Source organism: Arvicanthis niloticus, chromosome 2 (assembly GCF_011762505.2).
Source record: "Arvicanthis niloticus isolate mArvNil1 chromosome 2, mArvNil1.pat.X, whole genome shotgun sequence".
In the NCBI taxonomy this organism is placed as follows: Eukaryota; Metazoa; Chordata; class Mammalia; order Rodentia; family Muridae; genus Arvicanthis; species Arvicanthis niloticus.
In genome coordinates, this window is record NC_047659.1 from 91,048,777 (window position 1) to 91,075,633 (window position 26,857).

At 50.3% G+C, this 26,857-nt stretch overlaps 1 protein-coding gene across 3 annotated transcripts; it reads left to right on the forward strand.

Moving 5' to 3' along the window:
- Positions 1-452: 452 nt before the first annotated feature.
- Tyro3 (TYRO3 protein tyrosine kinase) lies at positions 453-20,127 on the forward strand. 3 transcript variants are annotated; one of them, XM_076929512.1, is made up of 19 exons: positions 453-552; positions 3,054-3,237; positions 3,606-3,706; positions 4,646-4,816; positions 6,152-6,238; positions 6,985-7,100; positions 9,262-9,439; positions 10,258-10,403; positions 10,923-11,067; positions 11,395-11,524; positions 11,608-11,708; positions 11,973-12,068; positions 12,453-12,533; positions 13,169-13,261; positions 13,628-13,749; positions 14,147-14,256; positions 14,424-14,583; positions 14,774-14,910; positions 18,660-20,127. In XM_076929512.1, exons 1-19 carry the CDS (start codon positions 468-470, stop codon positions 19,048-19,050), a joined length of 2,634 nt encoding a protein of 877 aa, XP_076785627.1. In that variant the 5' UTR covers positions 453-467; the 3' UTR covers positions 19,051-20,127. The 3 variants fall into 3 exon arrangements, with proteins under 3 accessions (XP_076785627.1, XP_034351683.1, XP_076785628.1); XM_034495792.2 differs by lacking the exon at positions 453-552 and adding an exon at positions 1,239-1,389; XM_076929513.1 differs by lacking the exon at positions 453-552 and adding an exon at positions 2,591-2,778.
- The last annotated feature ends 6,730 nt before the right edge of the window (positions 20,128-26,857 follow it).

The following is a 26,857-nucleotide window of genomic DNA, read 5'->3' on the forward strand; positions in this document are numbered from 1 at the left end:
ATGAGACGTCTCACTAGCTAGTTCCTTCTTCCCATCCAGGACCCCTGGAAAGGACCTTGTGGGTTGGTCTCCAGGGGGCAAGAAGTGAGGACAAGAAGAGGACTTGCCAGGTGCGACTTGGAACCAGCTCTGCATCTTCCTGACAGGATGTCTGTGGGCAGGCCACCTCCAGTGATTACTGGTTGTGGATCAGGCAATTATTCATTCCTTTAACAAGGATCTGCCTATTTATTTATGGAGTGCCTACTGTGCGCAAGGCGGTCTACTAATAATAGCAGATGTTTCACTAGCTAGTATGAAGACAATGCCAGTGTTCACACTATGTCCCAGAAGTGGGGGGTAGAAAGAGGAAGCAAGTAGGAAGAATGATAGCCCCCAAATACACGGTGATTTGGCTTTGGCCTTTCGTAGGCTAGCAATGGGGATGGACACCTGAGAATTACAAACACATCTTGGGAAAACTCTAGATGGGCGACAAACTGGAAAACACTCTGGGAAGGTGGGCTGGAGAGAATAATGGTCTCTCAATAGGAGAATACTTGGCGATTAAAGGTAGGCTACAAAGAACGAAAAAGAAAAAAAACTGTGTGAAAAGCTTAACGAAAGAGGTACAGAGATGCTAGCAGTTCCTGGGGGAGCTGTCACAGCCGTCTTAGGGACACATGAGGGTTGCTGTGTCTAGTAGGTGCTTTGTGTTCTTAGAAGGTTGTGCCGAGGTCTGAGGTCAGGATTTAGAAGAGTGCTGGGGTGTGGCAGGAGCTTCCAAGCGGGGTTCTGAGGAGAGGATCGGGGTGCCGCGCTGGAGACTGGAAAGTATTTGGGGAAAGGAGGGGCGTGGCCGGGTGCCTGCCCGGGGAGCGTGGCAGGTCCTCCGCAGCGGCAGCGGAGTGGCCGGGGCGCGGGTCCCGCTGCGCCGTCTGGAGGTGGGCGGGAGGTCGGGCGGTAAGGGCCGAGGTTAGCGCTCGGCTCGCGCCACCGGGGCTGCGCGGGAGGGGAGGGGGGAGCGGCACGAGCTCCGCGGAGGGCGGGCGGGCCGGGAGGAGGCGGCGGCTCGCAGAAGAACATGAATCAGCGGCGGCGGCGGCGGCGGCTGTGGAAGGAGCGCGGTGGCCCAGCCGCAGCCCCGGGGACTCCTCGTTGCTGACGGCGGTGGCCGCGGCTCTAGCCTGCCGTGGGTCCGGGCCGCCCCGGCCGAGCGCCGCCCCCCGCCCCTCCCGCGGGCCTCCCGCCCCTCCTCCGCCGCCCTCCTCTCGGCGCTCGCTGGCCGGGCCCGGCATGGTGCGGCGTCGCCGCCGATGGCGCTGAGGCGGAGCATGGGGCGGCCGGGGCTCCGGCCGCTGCTGCTGGCGGGGCTGGCTTCTCTGCTGCTCCCCGGGTCCGCGGCCGCAGGTAGGGGTGGCCCGGGAGGCGGCGGGAAGCAGGGGGCTGCTGAGCGGCACGGCTGAGGGGCTCAGCCCAGGGACGGCAGCGGGCGAGACCCGGGCCTGGGCCGGCCAGAGGTTGGGGTCGGTGGCCGGGGCTGGAAGGCCGAGGCTAGGACGCAGCGGGTGTTGGCTGCCAGACCTTCGGCCGCGGCCCCCGCCCCCAACTTTCTTGCTCCCGGAGCTGGCTGGGTGCAAAGGAAGGGAGTCGGGGGTGTGAGCAGCCGGGGGTGCTTAGGATTGTGTTTTCCCGCCTCTATGTTCCTAGTTGTTTGCTCCCCTTTCTCCAGTCCTGATGACCCATTCTGCCTTCCGCACATCCCCGAGGTCCCACTTTGAAACTATAGGGTCAGGGGTTTGAGCACCCGGGGTTGTGAAGGTGCTGGATTCTAAAATACCTCTGCCCGTACTCTAGTTCCTGTGGCCCTTGGCGCTCCCGGAAACCCGAATGTTGAATAGCTTGGGCTGAGTGAAGGTTACTGCTCCTTGGGAAGATTAGCTTTACGTTGCCACATAGCCACTGAGGCATTTCCCCGAGGCAGGAGGGCAGCACCTTTGTCCGCAGGTTCCCACTGCACACATCTGGAACTGCTGGGTGTAGAAAGGGTGTGAAGCTATGTCTCCTCGTCCTGTGAGGGGAAAGGGTAGGGTAGAGACGGGGCCCCGACAGCAGCCATCCAGCTAGTATTTCTTAAAAACTGAGTTCTTTGCCACATTAGTCTCTCGAGGAAGGGAAGATAAAGAGTGGAAAGTATTTGCAAGCTCTGAGGTGCGTATCTGATGCTCAGAGAGCCCAGTTATTTACTTAGGGTTCCGCAGTAAAGAGCAGAAAGGAAAGGTCTGGATTTCTTTTATGCAGATTTTTCACCTGCCCATCTGTTTAAAAACATGCTAAGAGGGTGTGTGTGTGTGGGCGTGTGTTTATGTGTGTCCACCCTTGCCTGAGGAGGGTAAGATTCTAATAAGTGGGCTCTGTTGATGCCACAGTAGCTTGGGGGTCTTTTGCTTAGGGCCCCACCCCTCCCTTCTGCCTCCCATCTTCCTAGCACCCGCCCCAGCACACATTCAGGTATTAATAGAGCAGGCGGCTGCCAGGAAGGCTGCCATGTGTTTGATCTGACGTGGTTTTGTAGCCATATGTTCTCCACTTCAGGGGAGCACTCCCTCCTTCCTTTCCTCAGCCTCCCTTCATTTTACAGGATGGAGTCAGGGATGCTGGCAGCAGTTCATGGGCTTGACTGACACCCTGGGCAGAGAGCTGGCAGCCTGTTGCACTGGTTGGGTAGACCAGTCATGCCCAGGACAGTGCCTGCTCAGGGAGATGACAAGTCTTCGCTCCAGCTTGGTTTGCTTTCTGGTGATTGGGCAATAGGGAGCTATGGGGAAGAAGTCTTTGGTGCAGGGAACTGGGTTATAACAGAAAACTAGAAGTCTTGTCAGACCCTCTCTCCCAGCCTGGGTTCAGGCCACCATCCTTCCCACAGAATCCTGCCTCTGCTTCCTTGGCGCTGACTGAGAATGAATCTTCTAGCATAGGCACTGCTTTCTAGAAGAGAATGAATGGGAGATGTTCCCAGAGACAAGGGCTATTTCAATCATACTGACTGAAACCTCCTCTTTCCCATCCTTCAGGCCTGAAGCTCATGGGAGCCCCAGTGAAGATGACAGTGTCTCAGGGGCAGCCAGTGAAGCTCAACTGCAGTGTGGAGGGAATGGAGGACCCTGACATACACTGGATGAAGGATGGCGCTGTGGTTCAGAATGCAAGCCAGGTGTCCATCTCAATAAGCGAGCACAACTGGATTGGCTTACTCAGGTGCAGGACTGTGGGGGACAGAGTGGGGAGGACAGCTGGGGGACAGACAGCCTGTGCCCTGAGAACTGAGGTTTTGTTGATTTCTAGAGGTCTGTGGTTGTAAAATTTGGCAAACTGTGGAACCTTCTAGAAAATGGCCATGCTAAATCTATTAAGTGTGCTCAGCAGAGTTGCCCCTCCTTTTTTTTTTTTTTTTCCAGACAGGGTCTCACTATGTAATACTGATTGGCTTCGAGCTCACTCTCTCTTTGTGTAGACAAGTCTAGTCTCAAACTCACAGTCTCTTTGTCTCAGCCTCTAGGGTTCTGGGATTAAAGGATCTGGCTCTCTTGACTCTGGAAAGTAAGCCTGATATCCTGTTTCCACAGCCTAAAGTCAGTGGAGCGGTCTGATGCCGGCCTGTACTGGTGCCAGGTGAAGGATGGGGAAGAAACCAAGATCTCTCAGTCGGTATGGCTCACTGTTGAAGGTGAGGAGGCAGTGCTAGCTGTATGGGCCATTTGGCTTGGCACTAAGACCTATAACTGTGCAGAAGAGAGCTCAATGTAAGCTGGACTGCCCTACTGTTTTCTGTAGCTTCAGTGGTTCTCAACCTTCCTAGTGCTGTGACCCTTTAATACAGTTCCTCATGTTGTGGTGACCTCTGATCATACAATTATTTTGGTTGCTACTTCATAACTGTAATTTTGCTATCATTATGAACTGTAATGCAAATATTTTTGGAGATAGAAGTTTGCCAAATGAGTCTTGATCAACAGGTCGAGAGCCATGTCGGCAGGCACATCCAGACCTCAGGGACCCTACCTGCTGGGGTCTGGGTGTTTAAGAACCACGGAGGCCACTAGGACCCACAGTTTCTGACATCCAGTCTGTTTCAGCCTTCTGTCAAGCATTCATCAGAAGCTGGACCTTGTTCTGCCAAGTGGACCTACCAAAAGGGGGAGGGGATGGGGGAGGGGACAGAGGCTCCACAGCTGCTGGAGCTCAGAGCTGTGCAGCCCTGGAAAACAAAGTGACTAAGAAAGTAACAAAGGGCCCGAGCCGAGCCGAGCCGAGCCGGAGCTGGGGCTGCCAGCAGAACTCTACTAAAGCTCCCCCCACTCCCCTCCCAGGGTGCTCCTCCCCCGCCTCCCCACCCCAGCCTCTCCTATACTCCGAGAAGGGTTGTCAGAGCAGGTCTGGGAGGGACTGTGGGGGCTGGCGGCAAAAAAAGGAAGAGGAGGAAAACGAAGCCCCCTCCGCCCCCTCCCCACACCTGAAGCCTGTTTGCAGCTGACCTGTTCTTAAGGATCCTGTGGTGACTGCCCGTTACAGAGTACTTCAAATGGAGATGGAGATGAACCTGTGATTTGAGCTGTAGGAAGCTGAGAGGTGGCAAGGCTAACTCCCGCTCACATTTTCTCCCTAGGTGTGCCATTTTTCACGGTGGAACCGAAAGATCTGGCAGTGCCACCCAATGCCCCTTTTCAACTGTCTTGTGAGGCGGTGGGTCCTCCAGAACCCGTAACCATTTTCTGGTGGAGAGGACCCATTAAGGTTGGGGGACCTGCTCCCTCTCCCTCTGTTTTAAATGTGACAGGTGAGCAGCCTCAGGAGGGGGCTTTGAGCCAAGAGTGAGCAGCTGGGTCAGTGCTTGCGGGGAGCACTATAGAGTTGGGATCTGCATAAATCTGAGTTTGTTGGTGCGTGTCCAGAGCAAATCCCAGTGTCCGGATGCGTGAGCCGTGAGCCGCGCCATTGCTAAGCTCATTAGTCGGGTGTGCTCTGCTGGCTAGGTGGGTTGATTAGGTGTGATCCTGCTGTGTGGTTAAAGAGGGTGACGGGGCCTCCTTTCCTCACCCACAACAGTCTGGTCCTTGCACAGCTGGCCATGAGAGGAATTATATGAGATCAGGGACACCCATCCTCCCCCCTCCCCAGGGAAGGAGCCAGAAAGCAGCCCACGCAGAGCTAGGGAGGAGTGTCTGGCAAACTGGGAGCCGACTAGGCTCAGGCTGTAGAAAGGGAAATGGGGGAGGGTAAAGGGGAGAGGGAGGCCAACTCAAAAATACAGGGCCTCCTAGATGGGCCTTTCTAGAAAATTTCCTAAATAACCGTATCTGTTCATATCCTATACAGTTAGACCCCAAGCAGCCACACTGCACATTCTCCTAGGCTCCCACGATTCTGAGCATATCCGTCACATGTTTGTGAGGTTTGCTGATCTGTGAAACTAAGTGTACTGTTTCCAGATGAGTCTGAGCATGAAAGGGAAGTCCCCAGGGATTTGCATCTTGATAGAGGTACTGTAGGACCTGCTGGTGCCAAGGCAGAATCTGTTCAGAGAGGAGGAAGCTGGTTCTCAGCTTCCAGCTTCCCTCCGCGTGGTTGGGACCCTCAGGCAGTCAGCCCTGTAATAATAAGCACTTAGTGGAACTCCTGCTGCACGTACCACACTGTGCTGGGCACCATGGGGAATGGAAGGAAACAAAGACTTGAGGATGGTGGGTTAGACAAGACACAGACGGGGGAGCTGAGTCTCCAGATTTGACAGTGACAGGGCAGAGAACAAAAGGGCTCTGGTGTGCACAATCAAGGAGTTGCCAGAAAAGGGAGGTGCCCTGTGCTGCTTGTGGGAGATGAGATTGAGGTGGGAGGCACAGTAACAACATTTCTCCCAGCTCTCCCTGTGCACAGTGCACTTTATTTCTTTAAAATTCTCCCATTCATCGGATGGGGAAACAGCACCATCCAAGCGTTTTAGACTGCAAAGTTCTTGCTCCGTTCCACCATACCCCACCATCCAACCCCTTCCTTTGGCTAGAAGGACTTCTAAGATGTTCTGTCAAGACCCTCAGTTGAAGTCCCTCCTTTCTAAACTCAAACTCAATGGGAGTTGCTGCTTGGGGGACTGACTAAGGTTTTCTGGCCCCAGGAGTGACCCAACGCACAGAATTTTCTTGTGAAGCTCACAACATAAAAGGCCTGGCCACCTCCCGACCAGCCATTGTTCGCCTTCAAGGTAGGGGGACACAGGGTAGGGTGGGAGGGGATGGGGGACACAGGCAGGGTTTGGAGGGAATGGGGGTTGAGAAAACACAGGGCCAGTCTCAGCCAGCTGCCTAGCAGTAAAATTGGCTGGCTTTCCAGCTTGCAGCAGCTCTGCAGGAATCTCCAGGTGAGGAGTAATTGGCATAGCTCCCATTCCTAGTGGGAGCACCTGAGACCCTGCCACAGCTGAGACAGGAATAGAATCCTGACGTCACAGCAGATTTCCCATCACGAAGCAGCATCCCTGGGAGGGAGGGAGCCAGCAGGAGATGGTCAAGGCTTTTATTCAACCTTGTTTCTGTCGTCTGTAGAAGGAATGGGGATGGGGGCAGCAGCCTAGGAAAGGACAGAGGGTACCCAAAATGTTGGTGCGGAGGAGGAGGGAGGGAGGAGAGAAGCCAGTATGCAAAGGCACTTATCTGTGGAAGCCGGCAGTTGCCTGTTTTCTCCTTTTGTAGTCCCAGAACACCCCCTCCCCCATCTTATTCTTTGGTCAGGGCCTTTTATTTGGGTAGCCAGCCTCTGCCCACAGCCTAGGCCCTCTCCCAGGTATGAGCAACAATACCCTGCTGGTGGCTGGTTTATGCACCCCTGTGCCTTGGATTAGCAATCTTTAGCAGGGGCTCCATGCCTTAGGATGAAATCAAGCCTTGACTCCCTTGCTGTCCTCCCTCCCCTCATTTTCACTCTGCACTGACACTGAGTCCCTATCCACAGCACCGCCTGCAGCTCCTTTCAACATCACAGTAACAACGATCTCCAGCACCAACGCCAGCGTGGCCTGGGTGCCAGGTGCTGATGGCTTAGCTCTGCTGCATTCCTGTACTGTACAGGTAGGCTGAGCTGAGCACAGCAGGCTCTTGCTGACTGACTATGCTCGTTTGTTTGGTTTTTTTTTGTTGTTGTTGTTTGTTTGTTTTTGGCTACACTTAGAACAGGGTTGTTGCACTTACTAGGCCTGCCTGGGAATCTGGGTCTGCAGCACTATTCAGATGTATCTCCTCTGTAGGAGGAGCCCAGGCTACTGTCTGCTCTGCACTTTAGTAGCAGACGCTGCAGACAGGCTTCAGTTGTCCTTCTTTATGCTAGAAAGCAGATCAGAGCAGGCTTGGGTGTCTGGAAGAGTATTTTCCTTCTTTTAATTTCCCCTCTTTCAATGTTAAGAATCAAACCCAGGCCTGTCACATACTAGGCAAACGCTGTACTAGCACGAAGATCAAAGAGTTTTTCTTTTAACATAGCTGATATTCTTCCCTCTCACATCCTGCCACTGCCCCTAAAGAGAACGAGAGGACGAGAAAGGGTGCTAAACCCTGGCAAAATTTATTTATTTATTTATTTATTTATTTTCCTGTGCTGGGAACAGACCCAGGGCTTTGCACATGCTAAGCAAACACTCTGTGACTATGTATTCCAGTCCTTTAGTCAGAACCTTTGAAACTCTTCTAATCATGTCCCTTAGACATGGTGGGCCCTCTCCTGGCTTCACCCTGGCCACAGCCCTTTATCCCAAGGGCAGAGTCTTCAGTGCTAAGGAACAAGTTTACCTGGTTCATCCTTACTGCCACATAATACTATACATTCAGAATGTCTAGCCCTGGCTGCTCTAGGTCTGAGTGCAAGGCTTGAATGGGCCTTTTCTCTGGCCCACCCTTCCAAAGGTAGCAAATGTCATGTGTGTACCTCTGTGTCTAATGACAGCCACTGGGGGTAGTGGGTGGGGAACAGCCAGCATTGTTCACATCCATGCACTGGAAGCCTGCATGCCGAAGGCTCCTTCCTGAGGCCCAGCTCTTCCGGGGTTCTGGAGGGGGAGTGTTCTAGAGAGGTAGCTCAGTCGGTAGAGTGCTTGCTTAGCAGGTAGGAAGCCCTGGATCTCATCCCCAGCACCACCTAAAACCAGGCATTGTGTCACTTCCTATCCCTACTCAGGTAGTTCAAGGATATTCTTGGCTATAGAATGAATTCTAGGCTAGTCTGAGCTCCTGAGACCTCCTTAGAGGAAGTAGGAGGAGGGAGAGAGACTATGAGAATGACAAGAAACTAGATTAAGGATATAGTGCAATGGTGTGGCACTTGTCTGGCTTACGTAAAGCCCGTTCATGATCTCCAACACTTTTGAATAAATAAGTAAATAAATGTACTGGATGATTTCTAATGTTTAAGTATTGAACCATGGAGTATAAGGATTTGTGTGTGTTGAGAGTTGGGGATGCCAAGGATTGAACTCAGGGCTTTTTGAACTAACATTGAGTACTCTGCTGCTGAACTTGCTTCCCTAGGCACACACATAAGCCTTCATTTTGTATTCTTGTTCTGGGCCCCAAAAATGGAAGGTGAGAAGCTGCCTCACAGACAGGGCTCTCTGCCCCCTCATTATTCTTACTCTGAGAAGCTCTGAGCTTTGGGGCAGCGAGTAAGCAGAAATGGCAGATACTCTGGAACAATCAAGCACTAAGCATGAATAGGCAAGCAGTGTTTTCTGGAGTTAACTGAGACAGCAAGAAAGTAGCGCTAGCCTGGCATAGGGGTGCATGCTTTTAATCCATCACTCAGGAGGCAGAGGGAAGCAGACCTCTGAGTGTGAGGCCAGCCTGGTCTACAGAGTGAGTTCCAGAACAGCCAGGGATACACAGTAAGATCCTGTCTCAAAAGCAACAAAAGGGACACCTACCTGTCTTGACTCCCTGCTCTTTGTTGGGTACTGAACTCAGTGCCTTGCCCATGAACAGTCTCAGTCTCAGAGGAAGTAGGACTTCTAGGGACAGCAGGTCATCCAAGAAATGAATAGTATCTGCAAAACACAGAGGGTGAACCCGGTATGGTCCTGTGGTAGAAACAAGTTGGATAAGGTATTTGCTGACAGACTTAGAGGAAACATTTGTTCAAGCTCCCGTGCCATGCCTATCCTGTCTTCCATCTCATCTCAGAGACCTAACTCCTTACCTAATCTCATCAGTTTTGTGCTTTTCTGGTTTTTGTTGTTTTCTGAAGGTGGCACATGCCCCAGGAGAATGGGAGGCCCTTGCTGTTGTGGTTCCTGTGCCGCCCTTTACCTGCCTGCTTCGGAACTTGGCCCCTGCCACCAACTACAGCCTTAGGGTGCGCTGTGCCAACGCCTTGGGCCCGTCTCCTTATGGCGACTGGGTGCCCTTTCAGACAAAGGGCCTAGGTAAGGAACTCAGCAAGAGGGGCAGGACTGGAGAGGGAAGGCATCATTCATTCAGTGAGCACTTGTTAAACACCTACTGCATGCTACTGCTTACCACTTTGTGTCTAGTTCTTATAGGAGGAACAGATAGATAGGCAAACTGGAAAAGACAGGATAGTGTAAGAATACTTCAGGGTGCCCAAGCAAAATCCCCTAAAGAGGGCTAGAATACAGCTTACTGGTTGACCCCTTGGCTAGAGGTTCAATCCCCAGTACCCCTAAAAAAGAAAAGATCCTGCTGGGATGGCCAGGCTTCTGACATTGTGGCCAAGATTATCCCTTAAGCTCAGGCTGGAGAACCGCAGAATTCAGTTAAAAAGGAAAACTCATGTTTTAAGTAAGTGTATGAATTTCTTCATTTCATAAGGCCCCTGGGCTTTGGGTTTGAAAGGCCTGGGTGACAGAGGCATGAATAAGGCCTGCAGGATAAAGAGGAGCCATATAAATATTTTGTGGGAAAGTGCAGCAAGGTAAGGACACAGCAAGTCAGAAGAACACTGCCTAGGAATCGGCTTGTGGTTCTCTGCTTGTTAACTGAGGCTGGGTGGGGGAAGGGCAAAGCAGTACCAGGGTGATGAAGACTCACACTGTAGAGATGTGGGGGCTGGGCCGCTTCTGTCTGCCCAGACTTCCCTCCCCAACACAGGGGATGTTAGCAGTTGCAGCTGGGATGCAAGCCCTTTCCTCAGCCTCTGCTTTCTGTTCAGCTCTTGGTTTGTGTGGGATAATGATGGTAGGGAAGGCAGGGACTTCTAAGAGCTTTCTTTCTTTGGGTTCAGCACCAGCCAGAGCTCCTCAGAATCTCCACGCCATTCGTACCAACTCAGGCCTTATCCTGGAATGGGAAGAAGTGATTCCTGAAGACCCTGGGGAGGGCCCCCTAGGACCTTATAAGCTGTCCTGGGTCCAAGAAAATGGAACCCAGGTAAGGGAGCTAGTTCCTTCTGCTACCTCTACTGTGCTGGAGAGTCTACCCTGTACTTCTGAGACTTAGAAGAGCTTTAGACTGTCCCTGGAGGGTCTGGGGCTCCCACAGGAGCCCAGGGAATACCCTCCACCTCCTGGCAAGGCAAGCTCCCTGTCTCATTTGTTTGTCTCTCCTCTGGGATAGCCCTGTGGCCACTTTGTATGCAAATCAGGAAGCCTATCACTGCAAGGAGGGGGGGTGCAGCAGGGGACACAGATAAGGCTTTGTCCCCAGTTCCAGCTCTATTTCCTGCCATCCTCTTGTAGCGGTAAGGTTTGTTTATGTTTCAGAGAGGCCTCTCCCCTTCAGTCCTGGGCAGGAATGTGGTGACTCCCAAGAGATTGTGTTCTGTAGCCCCTAACACTCACTGTGCCCCTAAGGTTCTGTGACTCCTTAGCTGAACTTTCTTCTGCCCTCCCAGCCCAGCTGGAGGCTTCCCCAGGCTCAGTGTGAGGGTGGGGCTTTTCCTGGCTACAGGATGAGCTGATGGTGGAAGGGACCAGGGCCAATCTGACCGGCTGGGATCCCCAGAAGGACCTGATTTTGCGTGTGTGTGCCTCCAATGCAATTGGTGACGGGCCCTGGAGTCAACCCCTGGTGGTGTCATCTCATGACCATGCAGGTAAGTCATAGGGGGCAAGGCTTTCACACACACACACACACACACACACACACACACACACACACACACAGTCAAACAGTAGAGAGGAGACCAGGGTTGGTGTTTCTTAGGTTTCCTCCCTTTGCCTTGGTTACACTGCAGGTGACAGCTGTGAGCCTGTCACTGCTCAGGCACAAACTCTTGAATCTTTGAGGTCTTTTTGATTTGCCACTTTGCTTGGCTTAGGAAATCTTTTGGCAAGGCTAGGTGAGGTGACCATCCTAGGAAAGTTCTAAAAGGACATTTTGGTGTCGGCCTGGCTCATAGCATTGCCTTTCCCTCTCACAGGGAGGCAGGGCCCTCCCCACAGTCGCACATCCTGGGTGCCTGTGGTCCTGGGTGTGCTCACCGCCCTGATCACAGCTGCTGCCTTGGCCCTCATCCTGCTTCGGAAGAGACGCAAGGAGACACGGTTTGGGTAAGGAAGTGGGACTGTGGCCAGTGAAGTAGGTAGTAACAGAGGGCCTTGTAATTTACCTGAAGTCCTGGGTTTCTTTTTAGGCAAGCCTTTGACAGTGTCATGGCCAGAGGGGAGCCAGCTGTACACTTCCGGGCAGCCCGGTCTTTCAATCGAGAAAGGCCGGAACGAATTGAGGCCACATGTGAGTGCTGGAGCATCATAGAAGGGAAAAGACAGGCTATCTTGTGTCCTTACCTTTTACCAACTCATTTTTCCAGCTAAAGTGCCTGAACCTTGATAAATCCCAGAGTAATGAAAAGGGACACCCTAAATTGTTTGGTGGAGCTTAATTGCCACAATGTGAGAGATTCAGGCTCTGTGTTGAGGGCAGAAAGCTGGGTGGAGATAGTAGGCTGGAGTGTGGATTTGACTACAGTTCCGCTTCCCTTTCACCTCCTCCCTGCAGTGGATAGCCTGGGCATCAGCGATGAATTGAAGGAAAAGCTGGAGGACGTCCTCATCCCAGAGCAACAGTTCACCCTTGGCCGGATGCTGGGCAAAGGTTTGGGGGATATGGGGGACCAGCATGGGTTTGCCTTCTCTGCATGGGTTGTTCCAGTTGCTTCCAGGGTATGAATTTGGGTTAACTCCTATAAACAAGATATACCTATGTTATACCTTTGCCTTCTCTGCATGGGTTGTTTCAGTTGCTTCCAGGGTGTGAATTTGGGTTAACCCCTATAAACAAGATATACCAAGATATACCTATGGATGCCTGATTTAGGAGTATTACAAGGAATCATGGTTAGAGGCAAGGAGCCATTTCCAACACAGACACCTCAAAGACCCTTAATTGATGGTTTTATGACCATATGAAGAGTCACCTGAGAGGGAAGGGTGTAGGGAGCCTGAGGTGTCTTGCCTTGTCTGTTGATTTCTTGCTTAGGAGAGTTTGGATCAGTGAGAGAAGCCCAGCTAAAGCAGGAAGATGGCTCCTTTGTGAAAGTGGCTGTGAAGATGCTGAAAGGTAAGTTAGACACTAGGATTTGTTGCCAGGTCAGGAGAGGGTAAAGGGAGTGACTGATCAGGAGCAGATGCCACTCTGCCTGAGGTTTCCCAAGAAGCTACTCAGCACTAGCAGGGATGCTGACTGCACCACGTGAATAATTCAAAAGCATAAGCCCACGCAAAGATTCGTGCCCCAGCTTTGCTCCCTGCTGTCAGATGTTCACGGTTCACTCTTGGGTGATCACAGCTGTTATTGGTGGAGCTCCTGAGCTGCCAAAACCTAAAGGAAAGGCCAGTTTCCTAAAGGGAAATCTGTGCACTGAGGAGGCTGAGGTAGGGGATTGTTACCAGTTTGAGGCCAGCCTGGCCAATGTAGTGAGACCTAAAAGAAAAGTTTAAAACCTCAGCCTGGAGTGGTGATCCCAGTACTGGTGAGGAGTAAGGCAGAAGGATCACAAGCCTGAGACCAGGCTGAGCTGCAGAGTGAGCCCTGGATCAAACAAGCAAATGATAAAAAAGCGAATTGGGAAATGTTAGCAGGCAGAGAAATGAGAAAGCAGCAGACAGGGCTTCTGTGAGTTTTAAGAGTCCTGGGAGGGTGGCAGTGAGTGGTGAGCCTTGCTCCTTCCATTCCTTCCCCTTCCTTTCTCCCAGCTGACATCATTGCCTCGAGCGACATAGAAGAATTCCTCAGAGAAGCAGCTTGCATGAAGGAGTTTGACCATCCACACGTGGCCAAGCTTGTTGGTGAGCCCATTTGGAGGAGGCAGATATAGAATAGGGCTAAAAATATGTTCCACCAACGTAAGAGGGCAGCCTGGAGGAGAAAAGTTTGGCTACCCAGTGAGCAAGCAGGTAGTTAGTGAGGTCCTGTCTGAAATCTGACTGGAAGGAGCTGAGCTTGAAACGGTTCATGTGGGTGGAAGAGAAACAAAGATGTACTCAGAGCAAGGGCCAGCAGGCAGAGCAGAGCCCTTCACGAGTAGTCCCCAGGCAGGAGTAACAGTGCCAGGGCTAGACATGGAAGCCAGCAGGTAGGGAGGGCCTGTGGCAGAATCCTAGCTGTCCTTAGGCCTTCATGTGCCCAGTTCTTGACTCTCCCTTGTCTCCCAGGGGTGAGCCTCCGGAGCAGGGCTAAAGGTCGTCTCCCCATTCCCATGGTCATCCTGCCCTTCATGAAGCACGGAGACTTGCATGCCTTTCTGCTCGCCTCCCGAATTGGGGAGAACCCTTTTGTGAGTGCCTCAGGTGGGGGTGGCCAGGAGGAACTGGGTGGGAGACTGATGCCTGGAAAAGGGACAGAGCCTGGGGAGAAGAGGCTTGCTGGGCAGGACTCAAGGAGTTGATGGGGAGAGAGGGGTCAGAGCCCGACTACATTTAAACTGGCTTCCTTTTCCCTCTTGAAGCCCTGCTGGGAATTTTAGGTCAGGCAAAGACCTTTTTGGGAAGAAATTTGATTCTGCAACTCTTTGTCAGGCTTGCCACAGGTTCGGTAGAAGGCCCTTGGTTCCTTATCTCCTTTTCAGTGATTCTTACAACAATCTTTAGGTTTTCTGGCTAGAGAATTTTATTCATTATGCCCCACACAGAGTGGGGAGGTTCAACCTGATCCTTGCCCTGTCTGCCTACCAGAACCTGCCCCTCCAGACCCTGGTCCGGTTCATGGTGGACATTGCTTGTGGCATGGAGTACCTGAGCTCCCGGAACTTCATCCACCGAGACCTAGCAGCTCGGAATTGCATGTAGGAATTCTGGTGGCCTGATGGGTGGGAGGCAGCTAGTGCCTCCTGGCACTTGCTAATGTCACCTCCTGCCTTGGATAGAACCTCCTATGCATGGGGACAGCCTAACTTTAGTAAGGCTCTGAGCATGGGGAAGACTGAGTCTTATCTTTCAACACCCCTCTCAGGCTGGCCGAAGACATGACAGTATGTGTGGCTGACTTTGGACTCTCCCGGAAAATCTATAGCGGGGACTATTATCGTCAGGGCTGTGCCTCCAAATTGCCCGTCAAGTGGCTAGCCCTGGAGAGCTTGGCTGACAACTTGTATACTGTACACAGCGATGTGGTGAGCAGGTTGGCCTGGTGGTAATGTGATGGGGTGGCTTAGTGTATGGGTGGATGTGCAGGACCCAAACAGAACCAAAGTTCTGCTCTTGGAGCTTTGTCTAGTTATGAGACACTTGAATCCCAGGATGCTACTCTGCTTGGCTCAGGAAACCTGGTAACATTCCTTCCCAATCCTGATTCTATACCAGTGGGCCTTTGGGGTGACCATGTGGGAGATCATGACTCGTGGGCAGACGCCATATGCTGGCATTGAAAATGCTGAGATTTACAACTACCTCATCGGCGGGAACCGCCTGAAGCAGCCTCCGGAGTGCATGGAGGAAGTGTGAGTATCCTGGGTAGTGGGCTACGGAAGGAGCTTTGCCTGGTGGCTGCTACTATAGCAGCTCTCCCAGGATGAGCTCAGACCCACCACCTGACTTCTGTTAGTCCTTATTTTGGGCCTTGTAGTTGAGTGAGAGGATTATCTCTACCCCAGATTACATGTTTTCCCTGAAGCTCCCTGTTTTCTTTCTCCCCCTCTCATTCTCCCTCCACCCCCCTTTGTTTTCTGGGTGGGAGAATGTTGAGACAATGTCCCTAGGCAGCTCAGGTTGGCCTCCAAACTCTGGAATGACAGCTATGAGCCACCATATATGGCTCTTACGCCATATATCCTGCTCCTGGCTTTTCCTGTCACTGTTGTTTCCAGTCTCTGGGGAGAAACAAGAACCGTGACAGGCAGAGGACAGAGTTGAACGGCAGTCCAGGTTTCCTTGCCACCTTTTGGGAACCTAGCTAGGCTACAAGCCTGGCTCTTGTGCCCTATCTCTTCCCACAGGGCTGCTTAGGGCCTCAGGAAGAACAAGCAGCCTGTGACTGTCTTTTTTCTTGGCCAGGACAAGCTGGGTAGAGAGCTGGACTTCTCCCTTGGTTTCAGCTTTCCATTGAGGAAGAGTTCTGAGATCCTGGGAACCAGGAAACCAATCCCAAAGCTACCAGCTCGAAGTACTGTGGAGCAGGGCAGGACACTGGCATAGTGTAAACAAACCCTTTTCACAGGGTGACATAATTGTCACTGACCCTAGCTGGGCCCTTTAGGTATTCTCTCAGGCAATCTTCCTCTCACCCTATAAGGAAAAGGCTTATTTTCTCCATTTTTGTGGATGAGGAAATAGGATTAAAGAGATTAAATAACATGGTCAGGGTCACACAGCTATTATGTGAATAAGTTAGTACTCAAACCTAGATCCGTGTGGCTTTAGTGTTTATGCTCTGAACCCTGAAATCAACTGTGCTCGGTCTGTTCTAGTATTACTGCCTGACTCCAGTCAAGACAGAGTAGAGTGATCCAGGGGAATAAATACATGTTCCTTTTGTGATTTGGGGGTTAGGTCTCCAGAGTGTTCCAGCCATGAGCAAGCAGATGAAAACTAACCCTGAATGGCAGCAGTCTTCTCTGGGCAGTGGGTTTGAAGTGCCTGCAGCCTGGGCACCAAAAGAAAAAAAGTTAAATCATTTGTTTATTTACTTATTTATTTATTGTGGTGCTAGGAATTGAGCTTAGGGACTGTATATGATAAGCAGGTGTTCACCAGAGCACACCCAGCCCTCACTCACATTTCAGATGGCAGTGTGTGTGAGTGCAGCAACCAGCCCTGCCCGCTGTTCTGTAAGCAGAGCTCAGGGCATTGTAGATGTTGAAAACTCATATCTCCTTGTGGCTGCACCTGGCCTCAGCCCTCTTCTAGAGCTGCAGGAGCTGCATTCGAGCGAGTGAGCGAGCACTGTGAGGAGGAGTAGGGACAGACCCTGGCTCAGCCTTCTCTCAGACTGGAGCTGCTGTTGTCAATGAAGGGTGGGCGGACACTGGCCTACCACCAAACAGCCTGGTGGAAGGGCGCCAGTTGGCTTGTAGCGCAGCCTTGAGAATTATATCCCAGTCTGGCCCTATACCCAAAGTTCTGGACCATTCCCACAGCCTGCCTGGGGTCTGGCATGATTCTTCTGCCATTGGAACCCCGATTAGGAAGGCTTTTTTGTAAGACAGTACTTGGGGCTTTTGCCATGGACAAAAGTCAGGCATTGTTAATTGCACTTTGTCTGAGACCTTTCCCACTAGAGGAGGGTCTGTGTGTGTGTGTGTGTGTGTGTGTGTGTGAGAGAGAGAGAGAGAGAGAGAGAGAGAGAGAGAGAGAGAGAGAGAGAGAGTGCTGTAAGAGAATTTGTAAGGACAGAGAAGGAAGTTCGGGTGGGCTCTTATTGGCAGAGAAAGAGGACTGGAAACTACATGAGTGGGTGCTGCCTCCCTCGTGTGGACTTGGGACAAGAGGGAATATATATGTCTGCCCCCTCAGCAGATAACCCTGAGTTCAGGGTCATGGATATGGTAACTTGGCCATACAGTACTTGTTTAATATACATACACTACGCTTAATATACTAGGCCCTAGGTCAAAAGACAGAAAAACAATCCTGACTCCAGTCTTTTGTGTAAGACAAAAGTACTATTATTTTAGTCCCCTCCTGAGACAGCCCAGAAAAAAAGCTGGGTACTGGTCCCTGTGGCTTCAAATCATAGTCCTGTGACTTTGGGGAATTTGTTTGTCTCACTTATTTTAGACTAGACTCAAACCAACTGTATAGCTGAGTGGTTCTCTAGACTTGAAATCTTCCTGCCTCCCCCTCCCAAGTGCCAGAATCATAGCGATGTAGCAGTTACGAGGTACTGGAAGTCAGACCCGGGCCTTTGTGCACACTGGGCAAGCATCCTACCAACCGACTGCATATCAGTACTGTGTTTTATTTTCTGAAACAGAGCTTTGCTATGTCGCTTTAGCTGATCTCATACTCAAACTGTACCTTAAGCCTGCCCCAACCTGGTGGCGGTCCTCCTGCCTCATCTTCCGCTTGCCGAGATTATAGGTGTGCATCGCGAAAAGCCTGCTGTTACTCGCTACTTCATTAAGGAGTTTTTGCATATTTATTTTTATTACTATTATTAATTTATTTACTTCACATCTTGATCGCAGCTGGTCCTCCCAGTCCCTCCTCTTACCTTCCCTCCCTCCATCCCCCTTCCCTTCCTTATTCTCCTCAGAGAAAGGGAGGCCTCCCATGGATATCAACCCACCGTGGCTTATTAAGTTGCAGTAGAACTAATATTTTTTAAACATTTATTTCTAAGGTGTGTGGTGGTAGCACAGGCCTGTAATCCCAGTACTCAGGAGGCAGAGGCAGGTGGTGAACTTGGATCCCTTGCAAAAGCACTACTTGAAACTGCTGAGCCATCTCTCCATGCTTCAGTTTCCATATTTTCAAATAGGAACTCTTAAATGTAGGGCTGGCAAGAGGGCTGAGCAGCTAAAGGTGCTTGCTGCCAAGCTAGAGGGCCTAAGTTTGATCCCACAAACCCACATGGTGGAAGGAAAGAGCCAGTTCCTGAAACTTGTCCTTTGACTTCCCACAGTGTGCTGTGGGACATGCATGAGGTTGTGCACGAGTATGCGTTTACACACACATACACACATACACCTGATGTTACACATACACTACATCAGGTCATGCACGAGTATGCGTTTACACACACATACACACATACACTACATCATGTATTTTAACCCGATGCGTAGTTATCCTTCTACAGTAGTGTTAACGAATTGTTTTCCCGCTTTTGTTCTTGCCTCCTTGCTCCTGCCCTGTCCTGTCACCCCTTCTCTCCTCTCTCTACACGTGCTCATAGCTGGCCTCTACTTCTCTACTCCTCTTCTCTCTCTCTATCTTTCCCCGTCTCTACTACCCTCTCAACTCCCCTCCCCATGCCCTGAATAAAGGCTATTATATACTTAAAATGCTTCCCAGCCTGGTAATGGTGCATGCCTTCAATCTTAGCACTAGGGAAGCAGAGGCAGGTGGATCTCTGAGGCCAGCCTGGTCTATAGAGTGAGGTTCAGGACAGCCAGAGCTATACAGAGAAAGCCTGTCTCGAAAAAACAACAACAACAAAATAGAGTTGTTTTCCTGTCTCTGTTTCATGTGACTTAGAGATTCTCTGCTTTGTGGCTACCATGTCCCCTGATTCTTCTTTTTACCTCAGGTATGATCTCATGTACCAGTGCTGGAGTGCCGACCCAAAGCAACGCCCAAGCTTCACATGCCTGCGGATGGAACTGGAGACCATTCTGGGCCACCTATCTGTGCTGTCCACCAGCCAGGACCCCTTATACATCAACATTGAGAGAGCTGAGCAGCCTACTGAGAGTGGCAGCCCTGAGCTGCCCTGTGGAGAGCAGTCTAGCAGCGAGGCAGGGGATGGCAGTGGCGCAGGGGCAGTAGGTGGCATCCCCAGTGACTGTCGGTACATCTTCAGCCCTGGAGGGTTGTCCGAGTCACCTGGGCAGCTGGAGCAGCAGCCAGAAAGCCCCATCAATGAGAACCAGGGGATGTTGTTGCTGCAGCAAGGGCTACTGCCTCACAGTAGCTGTTAACCCACCGGCAGAGGAAAGCTGGGCCCCCTGGCTCTGCCGGCCAATGTGCTGGTTGACTAGGCCCAGTCTGATTATAGCCCAGGCAGCAAGGTATGGAGGCTCCTGTGGTAGCCCTCCCAAGCTGTGCTGGTGCCTAGACTGACCAAATTGCCCAATCCCAGTTCTTCCTGCAGCCACTCTGGCCAGCCTGGCATCAGTTCAGGCCTTGGCTTGTGGAGGTGAGCCAGAGCTGGTTGCCTGAATGTAGGCAGCTGACAGGAGGGGAGGGTGGCTATGTTTCCATGGGTACCATGGGTGTGGATGGCAGTAAGGGAGGGTAGCAACGGCCCTGTGGGCCCCTACCCTCCTGGCTGAGCTGCTCCTACTTTAATGCATGCGTGGAGCCGCCTGCAGTCTGGAGCTCAGCACTACCCACCACACTTGGGCTTAAATGCCAGGTTTGCCCCTCTAAGTCACAAAGAGATGTCCGTGCATTGTTCTCTTTTAGGTGACAATTAGGAAGGGATTGGCACACTTGGGTCCCTAAGCCCTATGACAGGAGATGGTGGGATATTCTCAGGTCTGAATCCTCATCACCTTCCTGATTCCCCACCCTGCCAAGGCCTGGAACTGTCTGGGTGGCTCTGAGATATGCAGGAGGACAAAAGGCTACAGAGATCCGACTTCTAAAGGCAGGTTCTGAGTCTGGTGGATGGAGGGGTGCTAAGGGTCTTACCCAGGAGTTAGGCATTCCAGGACCCCTCCACGATTGTACAGTCTGTCTGAGCATGCTACCCAGCCCCAAAATATCCCAAAACTAGCAGGCAGTTTTGTCTGAGCCCAGCCCTTCCACATGGTGACCCTTAGGTCTACCCTCCTCTCTACATGGACATCCTCCTTTGTCCCAAGTCTCCAGAGAGAAATATGCCTGATGGCTGGTGTGGGTAAGAAAGTTCCTGGAACCAGGGCTGGGGTCTAGGCACCACAAACCTGGACTGCACAGGCAGGCTCTTGGGCAGGCTCTTGCTGTTAGGAACATTTCCAAGCTATTAAGTTGCTGTTTCAAAACAAATAAAATTGAAACATAAAGAATCAAAACTTTGTTTTGTTTTTTAAATTACTAATATTGGTTGTTTGGAGTTTTTGTTGTTTTGAGACAGGGTATCCCTATCTTAACTAGGTATCCCTAGCTGGTCTGGAAGTCACAGAGATGGACCTGCCTTGTCCTGAGTGCTGGGATTTAAGGCATGTGCTACCATGCCCAACCCAAGGCTTTGTCTTTTAAATGTTTACTTTTTTCCCCTTTTGGATCACAAAACAGTGAAGTATCTTTGCATAGAGAAAAAAGTCTAGAAAAGACACGCCAAAGTTTAGACAGTTATCTTTACATGATATGATTAAGGAAACCTTTTTCTTCTGTATCTTAAGTTTTCTGAGTTAAGCACAATGTGCTTCTCATAAACAGATTAGATTCCAGTAACTATTGCCATGTTAAAGATAATATATAAATAATCTTTGTAGACAACTAAGAAGGTGTAAATGCCTATAATCCCACCACCCAACAGTAATAACTCCCACTGGACTCTGGGAAATTCAAACATTTTGACATTTAAGTTGGAACAGAGGCTTTCTATACCCGCTGCCAGACATTTCTTTGGGTCCTCATCTCTTTGCCCATGCGGGAGCCTAGGAATCAGTAGTCAAAGATGAACCTCTTGAAGACTAGAAATACCAGAAACAGTTGTTTCCCAGTGTTTCCACCTGCAACCTAGTTCCAGCGTGAGCTCCTGGCTTTCTGCAACAGGAGACATGTAGATCATGCCTCTGCCGGAGGAAACTGGGAGAGGCAGAGCCACAGCCCTGCTGGCTGAGGGCAATGGAATGAGGTAGGCCCTTCCCGGAGCAAGTGTCCTGAAAAACCTGTTGCTGGTTCTACAGGTCAGGTTCCCACATAGCTAATGAGACTTGAATTAAATGCCACTCACGTAGCTTTTCAAATATTTCTTGCTGTGATTAGTTTTAACTGTTTAATCAGTGTGTGTGTGTGTGTGTGTGATTAACTGAGAGATAACATTGGGAGTTGTTGACCAGAAGTCCCAGCTTCTGTGGGGAACCTGGCACGTGCTAGATAACTGTGGCTAGGCTTTTCCAATACAGTGTTCCCAGAAGTAAGAATTTAACCTCCATGCTCTAGGACAGGAGAGAGGCAGAGGATTCTCCAGGAATGAAGTAAATTGGGAGGTCAGCTGAGTGACCACCTCTTCCCAGCATTCCTGGGAGCACCTTTAAACAGGTGGCTAGTGGTTTTTTTCTTTTTCTTTTCTTTCTTTCATTTTTTAAAAAGTCTGTTATGTTTAAGGCCAGCCTTGTGCTTTCTAGGGCAGCCAGAGTTACACAGAGGAACCCTGACTCAACAAAACAAAACACGTGTGTTACTAGTTTTTCTTAATTTCTTTGTTTTGTTTCACTGTGTTGCTCTAGCTGATCTGGAACTCACTATATGCACCAGGCTGGCCTCTAACACAAAGGCTGACCTTCCTCTGTCTTCCCAATGCTGAGATTAAATCCTGTGTCACCACACCCAGCTCTTCCCTGCTTTTTAAAAATCTTTTTCTTCTCTCTCTTTTTGTTTTTCTTCTTTCTGAAACAGGATTTCTCTGTGTAGCCCTGGCTGTCCTGGAACTCACTCACTCTGTAACAGGTTGGCCTTCTACTGCCTTTGCCCCCACCCCCACCCCCAAATGTTGCTCTACCCACCGGACTTTACACCTTTACTTTTCTTCCTTTTTTTTTTAAGATTTATTTATTTATTTTATGTATATATGAGTACACTGTAACTGTTTTCAGACACATCTCTCCTGTATATATGAGCACACTGTAGCTGTTTTCAGACACATCTCTCCAGCCCCCTTATTTCCTTAACAAGATCTCACTATGTAACCCAGGCTGGTTTCAAACCAAAAGTCCTGCTAACTCCACCTGTGTGCTGGGATTACAGATGCTCAGGACCTCATCTGGCTGTAGCCTGTGTTTCTAACATGCTCACTACTCACTGTAGGTGCTGCTGCTGGGAAAGTCTACACCAAGGACCAAGCTCCTTTAGTAATTCAGAAATGTGCAGTGAGTTTTTAAAAAGACTTTACATGATTATTTAACAATGCAATACAAGTAGAAAACGAAACATTTAAACTGTATTAAAGTTTAATTTTTTAATTTTCTTTTATTATTTTAATTTATTATTTACATAATTTCAGGAGACTTGTGTTTGATTCCTAGCACCCGTGCAAGTTGTCTCACAAGAGCTTGTGACCATAGCTTTGGGGAGATCTTATGCCTCTGGCTTTCTAGGGTGATTGTACTCACAAGCACAAACCCACAGTAACATATGCAAATATACACAATTAAAAAGATACATACATACATAGAAGGGGTGGTGAGATGGCTCAGCAGTTAGGAGCTCTGGCTGCTCTTTAAGAGGACCTGAGTTCAATTCCCAGCACCCACATGGTATCTCACAACCATCTGTAACTCCAATTCCAGAGGATCCATCATCCTCTTCTGGCCTCTGTGGGTGCCAGGCATGCATGTAGTATAAAGACATACATGTATACACATAAAATTAAGTCAAAGTACCAGAAAGACCCGCAGTGACCCTGAGCCTGCTGAGCCTTTAACTCTGACTGCCTGGTCTGGGAGGATGAGTTGGAGCCTATTCAGGGCCTGGGTCACACGGAGGGTCACATGCGACTTCTCTTTGCCCAGGCCTTGGCAGGGAAAGGCTCTGCCGGGTTGAGGGGACACCATCGTCTTTGTCCTCGGTGTGGCAGCTCTCCAGCTGCGAGTAGAGCAGGCACCCAGGCGCCTAAGCAGAGCTGCAGGCCTCAAGAGAAATGACCTGTGTGTACCCAGCAGGAGCCCTGTATTTCCACGTCACCTTAGTCTAGTTTTTCAACCACTGAAGACCAACCACACCTTTGTTGAAACTGAGTTTGCCTCCTCTGGTGGTTTGACTTCATCCCCTAAGTACCAATTCGCTCAAAGGGAATACAAATGAGCCTGTGCTCCGGGTTTTCATGCCCAAAAGCTTATCCTCACGAAACTGTAGAAGTCCGTCCACACCTGGAAAGCAGGGAGGCAGAAGACTGGCCCTCGGTCCTAGTTAGGTGGCTGGTAGAGATCAGGATCAGGTGGTCAAGGTCTTTCTTGGCTGTGTAGCAAGTTCAAGGCCAGTCTAGGCTACTTGAGACCCTGTCTCACACCAACCAACCAAGCCCAAGAGAGATGGGGGTAGTGGCACAGGCTCATAGTATCAGCTATACATTTAGAGGCAGGAAATTCAAGGCCTTTCTGATCTACAAAATGAGTTCAAGGTCAGCCTGGGTATCTATGCTGCCTCAAAATAAGAAATAGGATTTAGCCGGGCGGTGGTGGTGCACGCCTATAATCCCAGCACTTGGGAGGCAGAGGCAGGCGGATTTCTGAGTTCGAGGCCAGCCTGGTCTACAGAGTGAGTTCCAGGACAGCCAGGGCTACACAGAGAAACCCTGTCTCGAAAAACCAAAAAAAAAAAAAAAAAAAAAAAGAAAGAAAGAAAAGAAATAGGATTTAAAAAGAGAGGGAGGAGAACGTGAAAAACAATGCAGGATCACTATGTTGCTCAGGCTGGCCTCAAACTTTGGAGTACAAGCAATTTTTTAGCCAGGCAGTGTGGACTACAGGCATGAACTATAGCACCCACCCCAACACCCTGACACCACAGCACCCACCCCAACACCCTGACACCACAGCACCCACCCCAACACCCTGACACCACAGCACCCACCCCAACACCCTGATACCACAGCACCCACCCCAACACCCTGTTACCACAGCACCCATCCCAACACCCTGACACCACAGCACCCACCCCAACACCCTGATACCACAGCACCCACCCCAACACCCTGACACCACAGCACCCACCCCAACACCCTGATACCACAGCACCCACCCCAACACCCTGACACCACAGCACCCACCCTAACACCCTGATACCACAGCACCCACCCCAACACCCTGTTACCACAGCACCCACCCCAACACCCTGTTACCACAGCACCCATCCCAACACCCTGATACCATAGCACCCACCCCAACACTCTGACACCATAGCACCCACCCCAACACCCTGATACCACAGCATCCACCCCAACACCCTGTTACCACAGCACCCATCCCAACACCCTGACACCACAGCCAGCACCCACCCCAACACCCTGACACCAAGGCACCCACCCCAACACCCTGACACCAAGGCACCCACCCCAACACCCTGACACCACAGTACCCACCCCAACACCTTGACACCACAGTGTTGTTGAAATTTTTTTAAACCTAATTTGGGGTTTTTACCCTGCCTTTGACCATTTAGTTTCTGAATTAAAAAAACTAGGCTCTCTCTATGTAGCTCTGGCTGTCCAGGAACTTGCTGGCCTTGAGTCACTTGACCAAACTGGCCTTGAACTCACAGGGATCTACCTGCCTCTGCCTCCTGAGTGCTGGGATCCAAGGTGTGTGCCATCATGCCTGGCTCAAGGCCTTTGTTTCGAAGATACAGTCTCATGAGCTCCCATTTATGTAACCAAGAGTGACTTTGAACACCTGAATTCTAGGATTACAGGTGTGTGTACATGCCCAGATTTATGCAGTGCTAAGGATGGAACCCAGGGCTTCATGAGCGCTAGGTAAGCTCTCCACCCTCTGAGCTACCTCTTTATATGACTAAATAACTGTCACCTTGGGCAGCTGTCAGCAAGTCATCTTATTCCTCTAGGTTTATCCTGCAATGAAGGATGTCACCCAGTACATCCAGTCCTTGAGCACTGAGTATGGCTTTAGCTCCCCTTGCCTGGAGGACAATCTGCCCTCGGTGCCTGGCTGTCTCCTCCCACCTCTTTTTTTTTTTTTTTTTTTGGTTTTTCGAGACAGGGTTTCTCTGTGTAGCCCTGGCTGTCCTGGAACTCACTCTGTAGACCAGGCTGGCCTCGAACTCAGAAATCCGCCTGCCTCTGCCTCCCAAGTGCTGGGATTATAGGCGTGCGCCACCACCGCCCGGCTCCTCCCACCTCTTTACTAGGGCTTTCAACCTGGAGCTTAAGTTCTGCCCATGATTTTGTGTTCCCATTTAGTTGAAGGTCCCAGAGATGGTAATCTTGTTTTTGAACTCAACACTATCATTTTCATGTGTTCTTTTTGTTTTATCAACAGTTGCTATGCAATTAGAGTGGGGAGCAGTGGAGAGGGCACCCAAAGAGTGAACTTTCAGAGACACTTGATTCAAAGTATCCCAGTGAATGTCTATAAATGCACAATGAACTAACAAGACACCCTTAGGGGCAAAACCAAGGAAGGGTTGGTTCCTGATCTGAAAGGGATTAGAATTTGAGGAAAGACAGTGTCCCTTCAAATACCACTGCTTTATGAGGAGAAAAATGCTTTACTAGAAGTGGTTGAGACCTGTGTGGGCCCTCAAGGGACAGGAAGAGGCTCCTGATGAGGGCCTAGGGAAAACATCCCTGATGGAATGGATTTGAAATTAATTTTATAGACTTGGTGAGAATGGACTTTGAGGTTTGGGGATAGCACCCCTGAAATTGAAGCCTCATGGCTTCTGGGGGAGGAGTAGAGGATGCTGAAGGACCAGATGGTTAGAAGTTAGTTATATAGGCTGTGGGGTTCTCATGAACCTAATTCCGATCTTAACCCTGCCACTCCAGGGGTGTGAACCTGGACAATTTCTTTTCTCTCTCTGAGCCTGTTTATTTATAAAGAGGAACACAGCATCCCCAGGCTCCTAAGGTTGTCAGAATAATTATTTGTATATTATTGGTATGTAATGAAGCATGTAAAGTCATAGAAGACTCTCAGTGAATGGCAGCCAGGACTAGGGAGTAACTCAGTCACTAAAGCCTTTACCTCACAAGCATGAGGTCCTAAATTCTATCCACAGAGCCCAGATAAAAAAGTCAGGTGTGGTGATGCACATTCATAATCACGGGGGTTGACCATCTAATTGCTAAGCCAATCAGAGACTGCCTTAAAGGAAGTATATGGCTTTCTCGAATGATACCCAGGGCTGGCCTCTGGCCTCCACATGCATGTGCACACAAATGTACCCAAACACTCACCGGCTTATGTATGCATGTACACACACATAAAAGCAAACAGGGTCTGAGAGCTGGTTAAGAACATTTCATGCTTTCAGAAAGACCCAGGTTCAATTCCTAGCACCTATATGATAGCTTGCAACCAGCTGTAACTCCAGTTCCAGGAGATCCATAGTTCTCTTCTGACCTCTGCAGACACAGTTCATGGTGCACATACATATATGCAGATAAAATGCCCATATACATAAAATAAAATAAATGTATTTGAAAAGGCCAAGCAAACAATGGTAGTTAGTAACTACTACTATTATTATAGAGGCGCTTGATTGTCAAGCTGCCAACATAAACCTTTCCTGAGGTTAGAGAGTGTGTGCTTAGTATGCAGTTTTCTCGATCAGTCCCTGTCACCACAAAGCAAACTCAAGATGTCTGCTTGCTAATCTTAGGAACCTATAGTTATGTTAGGTTCCATCATAAAGGGAATCGAGGTTGCAGCTGAAGTTAAGGTTACAAATTTGGTGAAGCTGGGATGGGAAGATTATTAGCTGGTAGGCCTGGTGGAATGCCAGAGACATCCCTCCTTATGAGAAGAGGGATACTAGAGAAATGGTGGTGGACATCCTTCACATTTCTGGACATGACATGCGAGATAGAGAGGCCATGAGCCAAGGAATATGGGAAGC